Source organism: Pseudopipra pipra, chromosome 8 (genome assembly GCF_036250125.1).
Source record: "Pseudopipra pipra isolate bDixPip1 chromosome 8, bDixPip1.hap1, whole genome shotgun sequence".
Taxonomy (NCBI): domain Eukaryota; kingdom Metazoa; phylum Chordata; class Aves; order Passeriformes; family Pipridae; genus Pseudopipra; species Pseudopipra pipra.
Window position 1 is genome coordinate 22400335 of NC_087556.1, and position 14453 is coordinate 22414787.

The 14453-nt window shown below is 38.1% G+C and overlaps 1 protein-coding gene across 1 annotated transcript in view; it reads right to left on the reverse strand.

The window, feature by feature from the left end:
• The window catches only part of LOC135418090 (adhesion G protein-coupled receptor A3-like), a 262688-nt gene extending 254551 nt beyond the window's left edge, over positions 1 to 8137 (reverse strand). Inside the window, exon 1 of the mRNA XM_064662990.1 lies at positions 7648 to 8137. Within this exon, the coding sequence (XP_064519060.1) occupies positions 7648 to 7868 (221 nt within the window). The 5' untranslated portion in view covers positions 7869 to 8137. The remainder of the gene's footprint in view (positions 1 to 7647) is intronic.
• Between the last annotated feature and the right edge of the window lie 6316 nt (positions 8138 to 14453).

The window sequence follows — 14453 nt, forward strand, 5'->3', positions numbered from 1 at the left end:
AAGCTGCTCACAAGCAGATTATGATCTTCTTCCACTCCTCTGCTCTCAAAGAAATTGATACCATGCACATTCATGGACTAATAGTATACCATAATACTGTGTTCAATTCTTCCGTTATGTTTTTCTTCAAATTTTCCAGGCTTGATTTGGTACTTACCAGTTTTAACCTTACTTTCCATTCTATGATGCAATTTGTTCTTTTTTCAAGTCACAGCACACGTAAAATCGTTACTATCTCAATTAATACTTTTGTCTATAAAACGTGCTCTCTGGGACTGGCTATCCCACAACATAAAGAGAAAGGTTTTATGAAAAGACACCATCCATATTGCTATTAGAATGAAGAAATCACAGTAATTCTTCAATAAACAAGGAGAATCATAAATGTTCATAATTTGGAGGCCTCGATTTACCAGGTTACTTGAAAATCATAATGATATCTTAACAACACAGAAAATCCATTAAACTTCATTGTGTATTATATGAAGCCTACAGTATATATGCTAAAAACACAGGCCTTTACACTTTTAATGAGTTTTGATGAACAGCCATTTCAAAAAACAGCCACTCACCAAAGAAAAGCTTAAAATAAAAGTACGAAAGAATTTGCTTACTTATGCATAGCTATCAGCAAATCCAGATTCTATATGACCTAGGAATAACTCTCAAGTTTTGCAGAGATTTATAGGTCTATGAGTAGAATACCCATAAACTGCTATTTGCTTGTGTTACTGGCAGAACAAACTGCTGTTCAGATAAGATGATATCCAACTAAGTACAGAAAAGAAACTGTCAACAACTCTGCAAGAGTATAATAGAAATTGCAAAAGTAGAGCTTTCATGACTAGCCATACCTTCAGAATACTCCCAAATCAGTCCCAGGCATGAAAACACAGTTGGAACTGATTTTAAGAGAAGGCTGAAGAATGGCATGTTCCTACAAAAATAAGAACAAAGCCTAAACTGTGTTCCCTGTATTACATAATTGCCAAAGTAGATGGGGAAAAAAAGTTAATATTATAAATATACAGAATTTTTAGCCAAATTGTATTTGAGAAGTCTAGAATTAGAGAGCAAACTTGTGATTGATCGAAGTTAATCACAGTTGATTGGAGAAGCACATACCCAACCTTTTCATGTTTTGTACGCTTTTATTGTTGTGATGGTTTGGCTATTCTATCAGAAACATGCAAAAGGAAGAAGTTTAGAATCAATAGGTAATTTTTCCTCAAAAATCTAAGTCAAATGGCATAAATAGAAATTCCTGAAAACATACATCAATATTATTGAGTAGTGAAAACCAAGCTGGCACCAAGCTCTGACTCTCAGATGTGCACGAACAAAGTGTAAGCTGCAGATATAGGAATGTATGTTTCCTACTGGCTTTTGGAGCAGAAGCTCTGCCTTGGTAGATACTCTGCCCTTTAACTTTCAGATTTATGCCAGCTCTGTATTACAGAGTTCCAGAGTCACAGGGGTTAATACGACCCTATTGTTGTAAAGCATCAAACATTTAAATAATGGTTTTGATTTTAAACCTCTGAAGATGTAGAAAAAGGAGAATGTATATAAAATATTAAATCTTTGGAGCTTTATTTTAATAACATTCTCAGATCTTTTCCCTTCACCTCTCTCCCCACCACTCCACCACTCCCTACTCTTCGCCTCACCTAATATCTTATTATACTGTCAGGATATTTAGAAGGGGACAAGGAAAGAAAAATGTGCTTTGAGAAAATGCTCCAGAATTCCTTCAAAAAAAAAAAAAAGGGCGACATTTTCAAATCTTTAAATAACAATACATTTTAAGGACTGACAGTACTTTGGTCCCAGGGGGCATCAACTCATGCAGCTTCATATAAAGCACTGCACTGCAAGAGATGAAACATACGCTTCAGAAATAAATTTCTGTTGCACATATCTTTTGATAGGTAAAATTAAATGGACTTTATGAATATTAGGCCAACCTACCAAAAAAAAAAAAAAAAAAGAAAGCCAACAACATGTACTAAATCTCTTCCTGTTTAGGGCAAACAAGGTCAGTAGTTAGTCAACTGACAAATTATACCATACCATAAAACCCCAGCTTCATGTAGGACTTCTCAATAGGTATCAGATTATATGGACTTATACGACAAATCTCCCTTCCCACATGCATTATTCTCCTCCGGGTTATCCTCACCAGTTTATTCATACCTCTGGACTGAAACTAAGCGTAAGATCACACTCTTGCAAATTTCCTAGTACGTGACAAAAAAGGACTTGATTTCTACATTAAATTACCAAATTAATGAACTCTTCAATACTGTGAAATAATTTTATCTGTTTTCAGATATTCTCATCCCTTTCTCTTACAAAAACTGCTTTCCCCCCAAAAAATTACACTGAGGACATAAAAGCATAAGGAGGACATATGGCACTGTTGTAAATTTATGGCACTTACAGTTTAATAATAATAATAAAGAGAAAAAGAAATGTCAGCATGACTTGTATAACTTTAAAGTAACTACTAAAGCAGCATTTATTCTTTTTGGACACATTATTTGCTATGAGAGTTCTGTTTTCTTTAGCAGAATTTTTTCACACTCCTCTTGGGTTACAATTTCCAATAATGCCAATGCATCAGTTTCATTCAAAAAAGTAATCATCTGGAAGTTGTCATAACACTAATAGTTCCTGCTATTCACAAGCAGGGAAGAGAATTCAGGTCCAGGTATTTCCTTGTTAAAAATAATGAAGAAAAATATTTTCAGTTATGGTATATTATGGCCATTCTAGATGAATATATAACATGAAATATCAAGGAAGATTAGACTAATATTTGAAGACTTTTCATCTCTAGCAGCTTTCTCTTCTCTTTATTTTGCTCTCCTCAACCGTCTTTCCCAGATCTTACAGGTCTTTGGGATATTTTATGTAGGTTCCCTTTGTACTAGGAATTTCTTTCACAAACTGTTTTTAGTTCTTTTTTCTTCTTTTTTTTTGAGTTTCAGAAAAAGCATGTATAAATATGTATACTCACATAAATAATGGAGCAGGAAACCTGTTTCTTATTCTTTGAGTGAACACAGTAAGCTAACCAAGGTGAAAATGTTTGTGAAAACCTTTATAACAAGAATCAGCCTACCTTCTTTAATAACACTGTTGTTTACAAATTAGCAATGCTACGTTAGGTCTCATATCAATGAAGAAAAATATGTGAGTTTTAAGATGTGGAAATAAAACTTCTGAATAATATTTTTTGTTCAGTCTTTCTTCAAGTCTTGCTTTGTTTGCTTTGGCTAGCCTGAACGCCAAGCTCTTTGGAACATAAAGAACATTTTTGTGATCTATTTTTACAACAAGACGCTTATATCAAATAAACCATATTGATATACCCTAAACTGAATATCAGAGTGTAAAAGACAAGACTAGACATGAAACAAATACGGTAATATAATAACTTTGAATAAATTCCAGTAGACATGATATAAATGAATGTGACATAAAAGTAATTTTGTGACAGAGAAAAGCGGGGCAATGCTGGTTTCAGAAGACTACTTAATGTTTGTGAAGTGCTTTGAGGATGAATACCACCTCGTACGTATTATGGCTATGGATTACCACTGGAGTCATGTAGCCTCACTCTGAAATTGAGAATCTGAGGAATCTGAGACAACCTCCAATTCCAAGTCAGAAGAAAGGCATAGATACAAAAAGTGTTAAGAATCCTATATGATACAGAATTGCTATAACCCATACACTAGCATAAGTTTTCTTCATTTCTATGATGACAGTTAAAATAGATTTTCATAGGTGTATCTGTGGATAAAATTTGTAAAAATATCAACCTTCAGTGTAAATGTTGCTCTTTCTTTTGAATGGAGGGAGGGTAAACCAGTGTTGCTACTCTCAGAAACTGATGGCATTTATAACTTCAAAATATATTCTGCCCAGTGATATGAAAACACGTATAGAACTGAGAACTTCCAGGACTAAAAGTATAAAGTTTTTAACACCACTTGACAGGAAAAAAATAAGTATATAAAGCAACATACCAATATACTGTCCAGATCACATGGAATAACTTAGTAGAGAATCTAATCTGCTGATTCCTGAGATTTCAAACTGTAGAACTTTCACACTGAAAAAAGCAGCAACAAAATTTTGCCACATAACCCAAATTTCAGCAATTCAGTCAGAAGTTTAACAACTAAAATTTCTGTTAGCACAGAATAGAAAGAAGATTGCAAATACTCTTATTCTCTACAGCTATACTTTAACAACCCAACCACACTGTTGAAAAAAAAAAAGTAAAATACTGATTCAGTAGAATAATTCCTAAGTATTCAGCCATAAAATCTAAAATGAGAAAACTACATTATCCTGAAGCAATATGACTCCTCCTTGCTGGTTCCACACTTCCACACCAACCGAGAGTGGTGAGAGTGGATCCCATAAATTAGTGATTCAACAGCTGTATTCTTCATGGAAAAAAAAAAAGAGTAATGCCCTTTCTCCACCCCATCCCAACATACAAAGCACAGGAATACATGTTGCAAATCCATAAAGACTAGAATCCCTTTTAACAAGATACATGCAAATACTTTGTGAAGCAACAGCTAAGTTTTTCCTTTTGATCCACATCAAGCACATGACTCCTGTTTCCAAAGCAGTAAAAGACTAAATAAAGACAGTGAAACAGAGTCCAGAACAAGGTGGGTTTTTTTGTTTGTTTCAGGTTTTAATATAAAATAAAGAGGAGGTAATAGTTGCTTTATCAGCTTATATTTTGCTTTTATTTCTAGTGTGATTGTTTATCATTGGGAGCGTTCAGACAATACTGAATAGCTCTAGTGTTCATATGATTTCAAAGAAATTCTGCAGACTTTCCCACCTCATAAGCTGGAAATAATTGGTCCGAACCTGTCAAGAATAAGCATTTTTTCAGTGACTTCACACTAGTTTTTAGGCACTGCGTGTGACTGCATCGGAAGTATTTTTAGTAGCAACAGTTTCAGTACATATATACCATAAAGAGCCTAAATTGTCAAACTCAGCCAAGGTCCATGGTCACTTAGGTGAAAATAACATTAAACTAACAAATCATAACTTCTAGACCTGCTGGTAAGTAACATTACTGAGCATGTAAATGAAATGCTACATATCCACAGCTTCATCTCTTAATGGCTTATGAGATAGAGCAGAAGTAATTCCTCTTTCATCTTTGCAGAACAGTTAACAGAGTTTGGCTTCAATCTTGCTTTCCAAAAGAACATAGCACTAGGGAACTAGCATCCCTATATAATAAATATACATATGAAAAGATTAAGTAATCTGCCTCAAACGGCCCAAACTGTTTATTACATTGTTTCATTTCAGTGTTACAGCATCTGACTACATATTCTTTTATTCACCTCTATATTCTTTAATTGTTAAAGCAATCCAAAAGGTTATGTTCCATAAGTTATAGCTCTCTTTCTCTCTGTGGGCCCATAAAACTGAATGGAAGCAGGAAGTGTCTACTACAATATTCTCTTTTGCCCACAACTCCCATCCAGCTACAAATCTAAGAGTGCTAATATTTGAGCTCTTTATCATTATTTTCTGCAGCTGGCCAAATCTCCAGGTGTAAATTCATCAAAACTAGTTTCTCCTGGAAAATCGTTGACACGTTCAATCAAATTTTCACCTGTATGTTCCAGCTGATGAAAACTATTATGTTCCTAACATAGATTTTAACCTTTTTTTTTTAACCTTCAATATTTAGCCTTAAATTTAGATATTGAAAACAAACAAACAAAAAAACCAAAAACCAACAAAATGAGAGAGAGACTGTAAGCGGAAAGGGATAAGTTTAGGTGATATATGGTACCATACTTGTCCATGTGAAATATAAAAAAAAAAATAAAAATTGTTTGTATGTTTTATATCAACTCAGGCCAGCTAATCAGTTCTCAGGTCAATGCCTATTTGTGATTAAGTTTAAAAAAAAAATAACAGTACCTTTCTAATGAGTTTTGAGCAAATGTTGCCTGAAATGCATGTTTAAGGTTACAGTATAAAGTTTGCTACTGGTGCCTTAAATCATAAGTGAGCAAATCCTCCCACCTACCACTTCAAATACACCACCTCCCCCGTTCATCTTTTCTCACTTCTGTTTCCAATTCAACTTCTTTTCACTACAGTGAATACATACTCCTGTTGATCTTATGGTCGGCTGGATTCATTGACTGGTGTTTACCTCAGTAAAAGTTTCTTAAAACCTACATAAGACTCTGTAAATCAATATTTAAGAGGAAAAACCTTTGCAGACATGCCAAGTGTGAGTTTCTACAGATATTTAACCAATAGGAAAAAATAATTCCTGCCTGCACAAGATTTCATAATTTTGGCGAGTACAAGATCTAACTACATTGCCATTTATATAAACTATAGAAGTAGCAGTAAATTTATCACCTAGGTCAAAACTTACAGTGATAAGTAATTTAATAATTTTACTTTAAACGAGTCTATTAAAATTTAGCAGGAAGTCTAATTATTGTATCTTGTATATAAGCAAAAGTTTCCCAAATGAATATTCAGCATACACCTAATCAGCATCAAGTCACTCAACAGCTATAGCTAAAACTGGAGCATATACAGTACATCTGTACATTTACAAGCACAGGCTCCCCAGATGTTATAAATTACTATCTTTACCAGTGGACTCCTAAAAGTGTTGACTTAAAGAAAATGCAGTGAACAGTGGAGATGTTCACAGCAGGAATTGTCAACAAAACTAAATTCAACAGTAAAAGGTCTGTTGATATGTGTATGATCTAAAGGGTAAATGTCACAGAGCTATTACTGCTTGGGTGCATTAGAGGGACATTACTTTCAGCTGTACTTGATGATACAGTTACAGAAAGTTCTACTACCTTACTTACAATACATACCATTTATTCAAGTTCAGCTATGTGCAACAGGCAACAAAACATCATAAGCTATTTCCTAGTTGGGGGAAAAAAAAAAAAAAAGGAAAAAAAAGGAGAACACCAAACGATGAGTCATTTTAAATTACCTGACAACTCAAAACGATACTGGACATTTGACAGCTTCAAACGGTTGTACAGAAACTCATGTTAAAAAGGGAGACATGAAATTCCAAACTTTATTTAGAGGAGACAGGAGAGAAGGGAAAAGCAGTTAATGACACAGCACTCCAGAAAGCAGTTCAGCATTACTGATATAATTTATTTATTGGCCGGACCGTTTGAGCCCGTCCCGCTGCTTGTGGAAAGGTGCACCAGAGTGCTCCATCAGTTCTGCAACCACTGACATTTCCCAAACCACCGCACGCAGCAGCATGCAATCTACACCAGGGAAAGCCCAGCTTCCCCAGCTCGACCCGAACGCCAGCAGGAGTTTCCAAACTGAGAACAAAAAAAAAAAAAAAAAAAAAAAAAAGGAAAAAAAGAAAAAACAACCCCAAACTCTCACAGACTTTTTAAAAGCCGGGTCAGGGCTGTAATCTGTGATGTGCACGGAGCGGTTCTGCCCGCTCCGGAGCGGTGGGCACGGCCGCGCCGCGGAGTCCCCTCCAGCCCCGCGTCTCCCCCGCGCCCCTCTCCGCCGGGCACCCCCCGCCCCGCGCCAGGTGCGCGCTGCCCCGCGGGCCGTACTCACAGGGACACGGTGCGGTTGGGCAGCACGGCGGGCTGCAAAGTTTCCACCAAGTCGCCGCCGCTGCAGACCACTTTGATGCGGAGGGCCGGGCGGCCGGGCCCCTTGGCGCGCTCGGCGGCGCAAAGGCAGCGGTCCACGATGAGGTCGGGGCAGTTCCTGCTGCCCCCGCACAGCCCCAGCGCGGCGGCCAGCAGGCACAGGCGGGGGCACAGCCCGCGCATGCTGAGCCAGCGAGCGACCCGCCGGCTGCCGCGCCGCGCATGGCACGCGCCCCTCCGCGCCGCTCCGCGGGCGCCGCGGGCCCCTCCACGCCTCCTGCGCCCACCCCGCCCCGCCTCTCTCGCTGCGGCCGCTCCGCTCCGAGGGACCCCCCCTCTTCCTCCTCCTCCTTTCTCCGAGGAGCCGCCGCTCTTTTCCTGCCGCAGCCCGGGCAGCGGCGGCGCTGGGCGGACCCCGCGGCGCTCAGCGGGGCCCCCCCTCCCGTCGGCGCTCACCGGGCGCGCCTCCCCCGGGGGTCCGGCAGCCGCAGCCCCCGGGAGCGCCCTGCCCGCCGCTACCTGCGCTGCCCGCGGTGCTGTCAGCCCGCCGTGGGGGTCTGGGAGCTGGGGGCAAAACCGGACAGATGCGCCAAGGACGCGCTGCAGCCTAAAGCGGCGCGGCCAGCCCGGGCACAGGGCAGAAAATCGGGAGCTGGAAAAATGTTAAGGGTCGGGAATCTAGTTTTGAAAATAGCCACCTTAGCTACCGCGCTTCAGAAACCTCTGTGCAAAGTGCTGTTTGCACCTATGGTGGTGGGAAAGAAGCTTCAGGGCATGGGCAAAGGTCAGTGTAGACTAAGAAACTGGACAGGCCAGCCACTGCCACCGGTGAGGGTCCATGCAGTTAGCTGACATCAAACACCTTAGATAGTGCTGTGGTGACCTAAATCAAAGGTTTGATCAGTAGTCAAAGACTGACTTCATCATTCAGGTCAGCGAGCACATTTCTACTTGTATTTGTCTGTCATTTGTGGCACTCTTTGGCTTTGGACCATTCTCAGTAGTAGTTTGTGATATGACTGGGAACTCCTAGGGTAGATTTTCAACATCAACTGCAAGCTATCCTATTTTTTTTTCTGAAAGTGGACAAAAAAATTCCAATATGTAACAGCAACTTCCATTTTCAATGGCCTTTTACTGAAAGGGCAGGTTCCTTGCCTTCTCTTACGCAATGGAGACTCACAAGGCATGTTTTCATTGCAGGATCTAGGCCAAAGTTAGTAATAGTCTGCCATAGCTATAAAGCTATTTTAGGAAATTACTTGGGTTTTATAAAACAATATTGTATTATAGTCCCCTAAGGAAGATTTGTCTTGCACATTTACAACGCCTGTTATCACTGTGTTCTAATACCTAATTGGAGCCTTTAGGCACTATGTTATTAATAAGTGATAGAAGGGGTAGTGCCCTTGTGAAATTCAAGGCTAATAGGAACTTTTTCAGGAACAATCTTATTCTGTACAGTTGTTGATTTAAAGAATCATAAATATTACAACCTCTGCTCTTTTATTTTTAAAAGCAAAGCTTTGTAATGCTTACTGGCAGGCAGCAAAATGGACTGTATTTCATGAGACCACTCAGCATTGCTAAGGTTGCATGATGGTCTTTATCATTGAGATGTAGCAGAGATTTCATTCAGTGTTAACCTTGCTGAGAAGGAATGGAATTTTTCAATCAAACTCAGCCCTTAAATATATGCTAGCAGAATTTTAACATTTTTTCCTAACTCACCGGTACTGCAAGTTTTCTAAAAATATTGTTTTATTAAGGAAAAAGAAGGTTTACATACACATTGAAGCCATCTATGAAATTCTACAGTAAAGGTAGAAAAGGAGTTATTCAAATTATTAGAGAAGAAAAATAAGAGTAAACTCCCCTCCACTTCCCAATATACCTCTTTTTCTTGTCTTATTACAAATAAAGAAACAAAAAGCTCAGCTATCTTCCTTTTTCTTCACTCTTACCTACAAATATGAAGAAAGTCAAATTTTTATGATAATTTAAAAGCACGGATGATTGTTCCTGCCCCAAGATCTCACAGTCTAAACAGGCCCAATTGAAAAACGGATCTGAGCACCTACAGAGCTCAATGCTGCTTCAGCTGTCACCAGCCCAACACAGCAGAACATTTGATCCTGGCAATAACTAGTCATTTTCCCATACTCTGGAAGATGCAACTTCAATCCACTCATGATATAAAAACAACTAAATTTCCCATGTGACAGAAAGGCAGTATAATCCCAGGCTCCCTTGTATGATGGGAAGAAAAAATGTTGTGGCATTTTGAATTGAAAAGCAGCCAACCTTGCACTGTGTTTGGTTTCCAAAACTGCCAGTTTTAGACAAACTGTGTGCTTATAGCTTGGGTACCTTTGGACACTTTACACAACAGATTAGCATATGAGAGGTCATGAGCTCCTTAGCCGGGTTTTGGTGTGTGCAAAGACAATGACGAGTTTATTGTCTATGTTGAAGTCAAAGATACTTGGAGAATTTAGGTGCCAGTGCTGTTAATTAGAACTGAGTGAGCATTTTTAGTTCATAGTTGACCTTGGACCCTTCAATTTCTCTTAAACCTTTCTAAATCTAGACCATGGATATTGCATATGTACATTAAAAGGGACACACTTTAGGACATCTCTCCTTACAGACTTTCCTCTTGGTTTGGTCAGCAACCAGAATGTGATGTGTACTGATCTACTTTTTCACATAAAGCCAAACAGATCTTAAGAAACTCTTAAAAAGTCCTAGAATGCCAAGTCACTCCCTGGCCGACAGAAGCAAGATCAGAGATTCACTTGAAACATGAAATATTTTCTAATTTTTATATTTATTTACAGTTAAATTCTTACTTTAGTTATTAATCATGGAACTGAGGGATAAATTTTCTTAGATCAAGGAAGTAAGAAAATTACTAGATGTGACTATTTTCTTTATGTTTTTATTCCCAATCATCAAAAGTCTTAAAGATTTTTTAGTAGGTCTATCCATGTATGCACACACCATGACCTCATAGCAGTACTTCAGAGGGAAATTTTATCCTGTGGCTGAATGTGTAAGTGTTAAAAAGGAATGTAAGTTAATTTAGGAATATAATCCTAAAAGGGTATTAGCCTGAATGAATATTAACAATGTAAAAAGGAATCACAGGTTAGAGATACAGGTGATTCATTGAATATTTAATTTAAATCGTGTTCCCAAGCACAAAACAGCAGCAGCACCTGCTTAGCATCACAGGACGTTGCACAGCAATTAAGTACAAGAATGTATTATACAATAATAGGAAATATGGGGAGGCAAAATGTAAATAAGTGAATTTGAATTTTGTCAGGATTTCAAAATTACATGTTAGTATTGGAACAGAGCCATGGAAACTTTAATAACCACAAACTGGTTTTGGTCATGGCTTTTGTTTTATTTCTTATCTGGAAGTTGGCACTCTTATCAGCCTTTTAATTCCTTGAACATTGACTCTTTATTGACAGTAGTAAAACAATGAATCATTTAGCCCATTTCCTCCAGCACCTCAGTCTCCCAACACTTTCATCCCATCGTGCCCGTACCTCATGCTACTCATCAGATCAGCATAGCACCATGTTATGTCTGTAAGCCTTTGCAATGCAATGATTAAAAAAACAACCATAGAAATTATTTGGCCTAGAAAAAGGATAGGTAAAGTAACGGAGAAAAACAATCCAGAGCAGCTTTCCATTGGGACACTTGGAATTCTATAAAAAGATGTTATTTGAAAGGTGATAGAGGAAAACAAGCAGAATATATAAAAATATGCAGGACAACATTTGTGTAGGAAGGACCCACGAATTTTTATCTTCACACATAGTATTAGAGGTGGGATAGTCCTGGTCCATAAAGAGCTCATATATGACACTGGTGATATCAAAACACAGACAATAAAACAGCAAAGTTATTAATTCCTACCAATCACTAGAATAATTGGATAAAACTGAGTGCAGAAACAGACTCTCAGCAAAATGATCCTGAAGTTATTTAACAGACTGAGTAATCTTTTAAGGAAATGCGGAAATTGAGTCATTCAGGACTAGAGTAATCAGAGCAGGGAATCATGTACCACGGGAACAATGCCACGTTAGAAAGAACTGACAAAACAGGATTTCCATTTCTGCTATTCTGCATCAGCACAATCAGAAACACCTCTGTATTGTTTTTATGTTAGAAAATTATAATGTAAAAAACCTTCAAATATCATTGCGTTGCTTTCCTTCTCCTTACGTTTTTTGCATTGTATTCACATTTTTGTATCGTGTCTGTAATCAAGATTATGAAATCTTGTTCAAATCAAGGATTTGAACAATTCAGTCCTTGCAGGGCAACAGGTTTCCAAAAAGTAGCATTGAACTTTTCACTGAAATAAAGAGGTCCTTGAAGTTAGAGGCCTCTTATAAAAAAAAAAAAATGTGGCTTTATTTGCTCTGTAGCAGAGACAACAATAAAATTCTGTTAGCATCTGAGAATATTGCTCTGAAATTACATACAAGCTATCAGTGGGGAGTGAAATAATCATCACAAAACTATCAACAGGGAAATAAATAATGTTTGAAGGAAAAAAATCTAGTGTTTGCTATTTCTCAATGCTGAGCCAGGTTTTCCTCCAATGAATACTTCAGGGTTATTGCCAAATAATACAAAGTCTCCTCCCCCCCAAAAAACTCCTATGTGCATGGGAGTATAGGTCAGTGTAAATTTCTGATGACCACCGAATACAACTTCAGCTGTTGCCAAGTCCCTCAGCTGCCTCAGAGAACAGATTGAAATTGCTTAGGAATACTATTAATGGAACTTATATTTTAACGTTCTAGCCTTCATCTCTTCATGCTGTTTTATTTGCTTCCGCAGTAGCAGAATAACAACACTTTTGCATGGTCAGCCAAAGGAAAAGCAGCTTTTTCTTAACTTTGTACCTTCTGAGGTCTCACAAGGGGTAAGGTTCAGACTGCAAAACTGCACTGAAAATTGAAATGCTGTCCTGCAGAAGTCAGAGCAGAAAATACAGAGGGGATGGCATCTGCCTTCTGTCCCACAGACCCAGGCATCTATTCCTGCAGGAGAGCCAACCCTCTTTCTCACACACGTGGTTCTGAGATACACTGGGAGGATATATTTTTGGATGTTGATGTACACATGCCAGTGTTTCTCAGTGTTTTTCATTCCTAAGGCACACGAGAATTTTGACTGATTTGCCAGAATGCTGTACATCAGGAAAAAAAAGGAGAGAAAAACACAGGAAAACCTATCACCCTGAAAACAGAGTATTTTTCAGGTAGAGAGATATTTCAAATTTTATTTTCCTGTCATAGAAAAAGAACTTTTCTCTCTTTCATCTCCCTGCACTACTAAGGTCAAATGAGTCTTTTCCACACCTTCATGAATTATGAAGATTTCTTAATACCCTCCTTTGTGCTTCTAAAGGTGGCAGGTTAATCACTCTCTTCATTGCAGAAGAGACAAAATGGTAAGTGGATACTCTAAGGTCAGGAAGATAACAAGGGTCAGATATAAACAGCAAAAGCAACACGTATTTGTGCCTATGGCAGAGAGTTTGGAACTAGGTGCTTTAAGGTCCCTTCACACTCAACCATTCTATGATTCTGTGGTTCTGTAATTTCACTGATGGACTTTAAACACACTCTATAGTAGTCATTAATGGAGTTTGGGGTCGTAGCATGGTCAGATAATACCAGGATGATTTCTGTCCAACAGAAGCTCTAGACATGACTTGGTCCAAGTTTCAAATTAAAACAGCTTCAAAAGTATGTTTGGTTGCTCAGGGCTTGTCCAGTGACATTTTTAATCACTACGCAGAAGTGGATTTCCCTTTAGTTTTTTGCCATCCTTGCTGCAAAGTACTTTTTTTTCCTTTGCTCTTAGAATAATTTCCCTTGCTGCATATCTATCCCCTCCTCTTTTGCTGAGTACCTCTGAAAAAAAAAGTCTAGCTGCCATCTGCTCTTCAACTACCCATGAGATAATTGAAGACAGCATTAAGATCCTTCCTCCGCCTCCTCTTCTCCAGGCAGAAAAAAACCTGCTCTCTCCTTTATATGTCAGGTACTCCAGCCCCCCAGAAATCTTACTGATGCTCCAACAAGGTTAAATCAGTTTTTCAATGTATATTTCTGTATGACTGTACCATCTTGTGACAACATCTGAATGGTGCAAAATAGAAGTAATTATTGCTCTGTTATTTCCCTTCTTACTCAACTTAATGGCAAGGATATTCAGCAAGCCAGTGGATTACTTGTTATCATTCATGCAGTGAATTAAAATGACTTATTAACCTAACGTGTATTTCACTGCTTGCAAGTTTATTCCCTTGTAGCAAAAAAAAAAAAAAAAAGAAAAAGAAAGGAAAAATTTATACACTGAAAGACAATGATTAGAATAAGAATCTCATTATACAAAAGATACTTAAGATAGAAAAATATCGCATTGCCTGTTACATTTTGTCCCTATCACTCACTTATATGAAATCCTATCAGAATGCCAACAGTAGTCAGATAGAGAAGATTCCATGAATAGCTAGTGATTCTAATTACTTACAATATTGTATTTAAATGTCCAATTGAAAACACAGAAAAAACAAATTACAAAGACTAAATGAGAACTTTTTTATATACATGAATAGAGATTTAAAAAATAAACTATACTATGGCTTGAACCAATTTCGTAGAGGATTCAAATGAAGTCACATTTTGTGGCCAAGGTAGAACATCCATTGGTAGCAGTCCT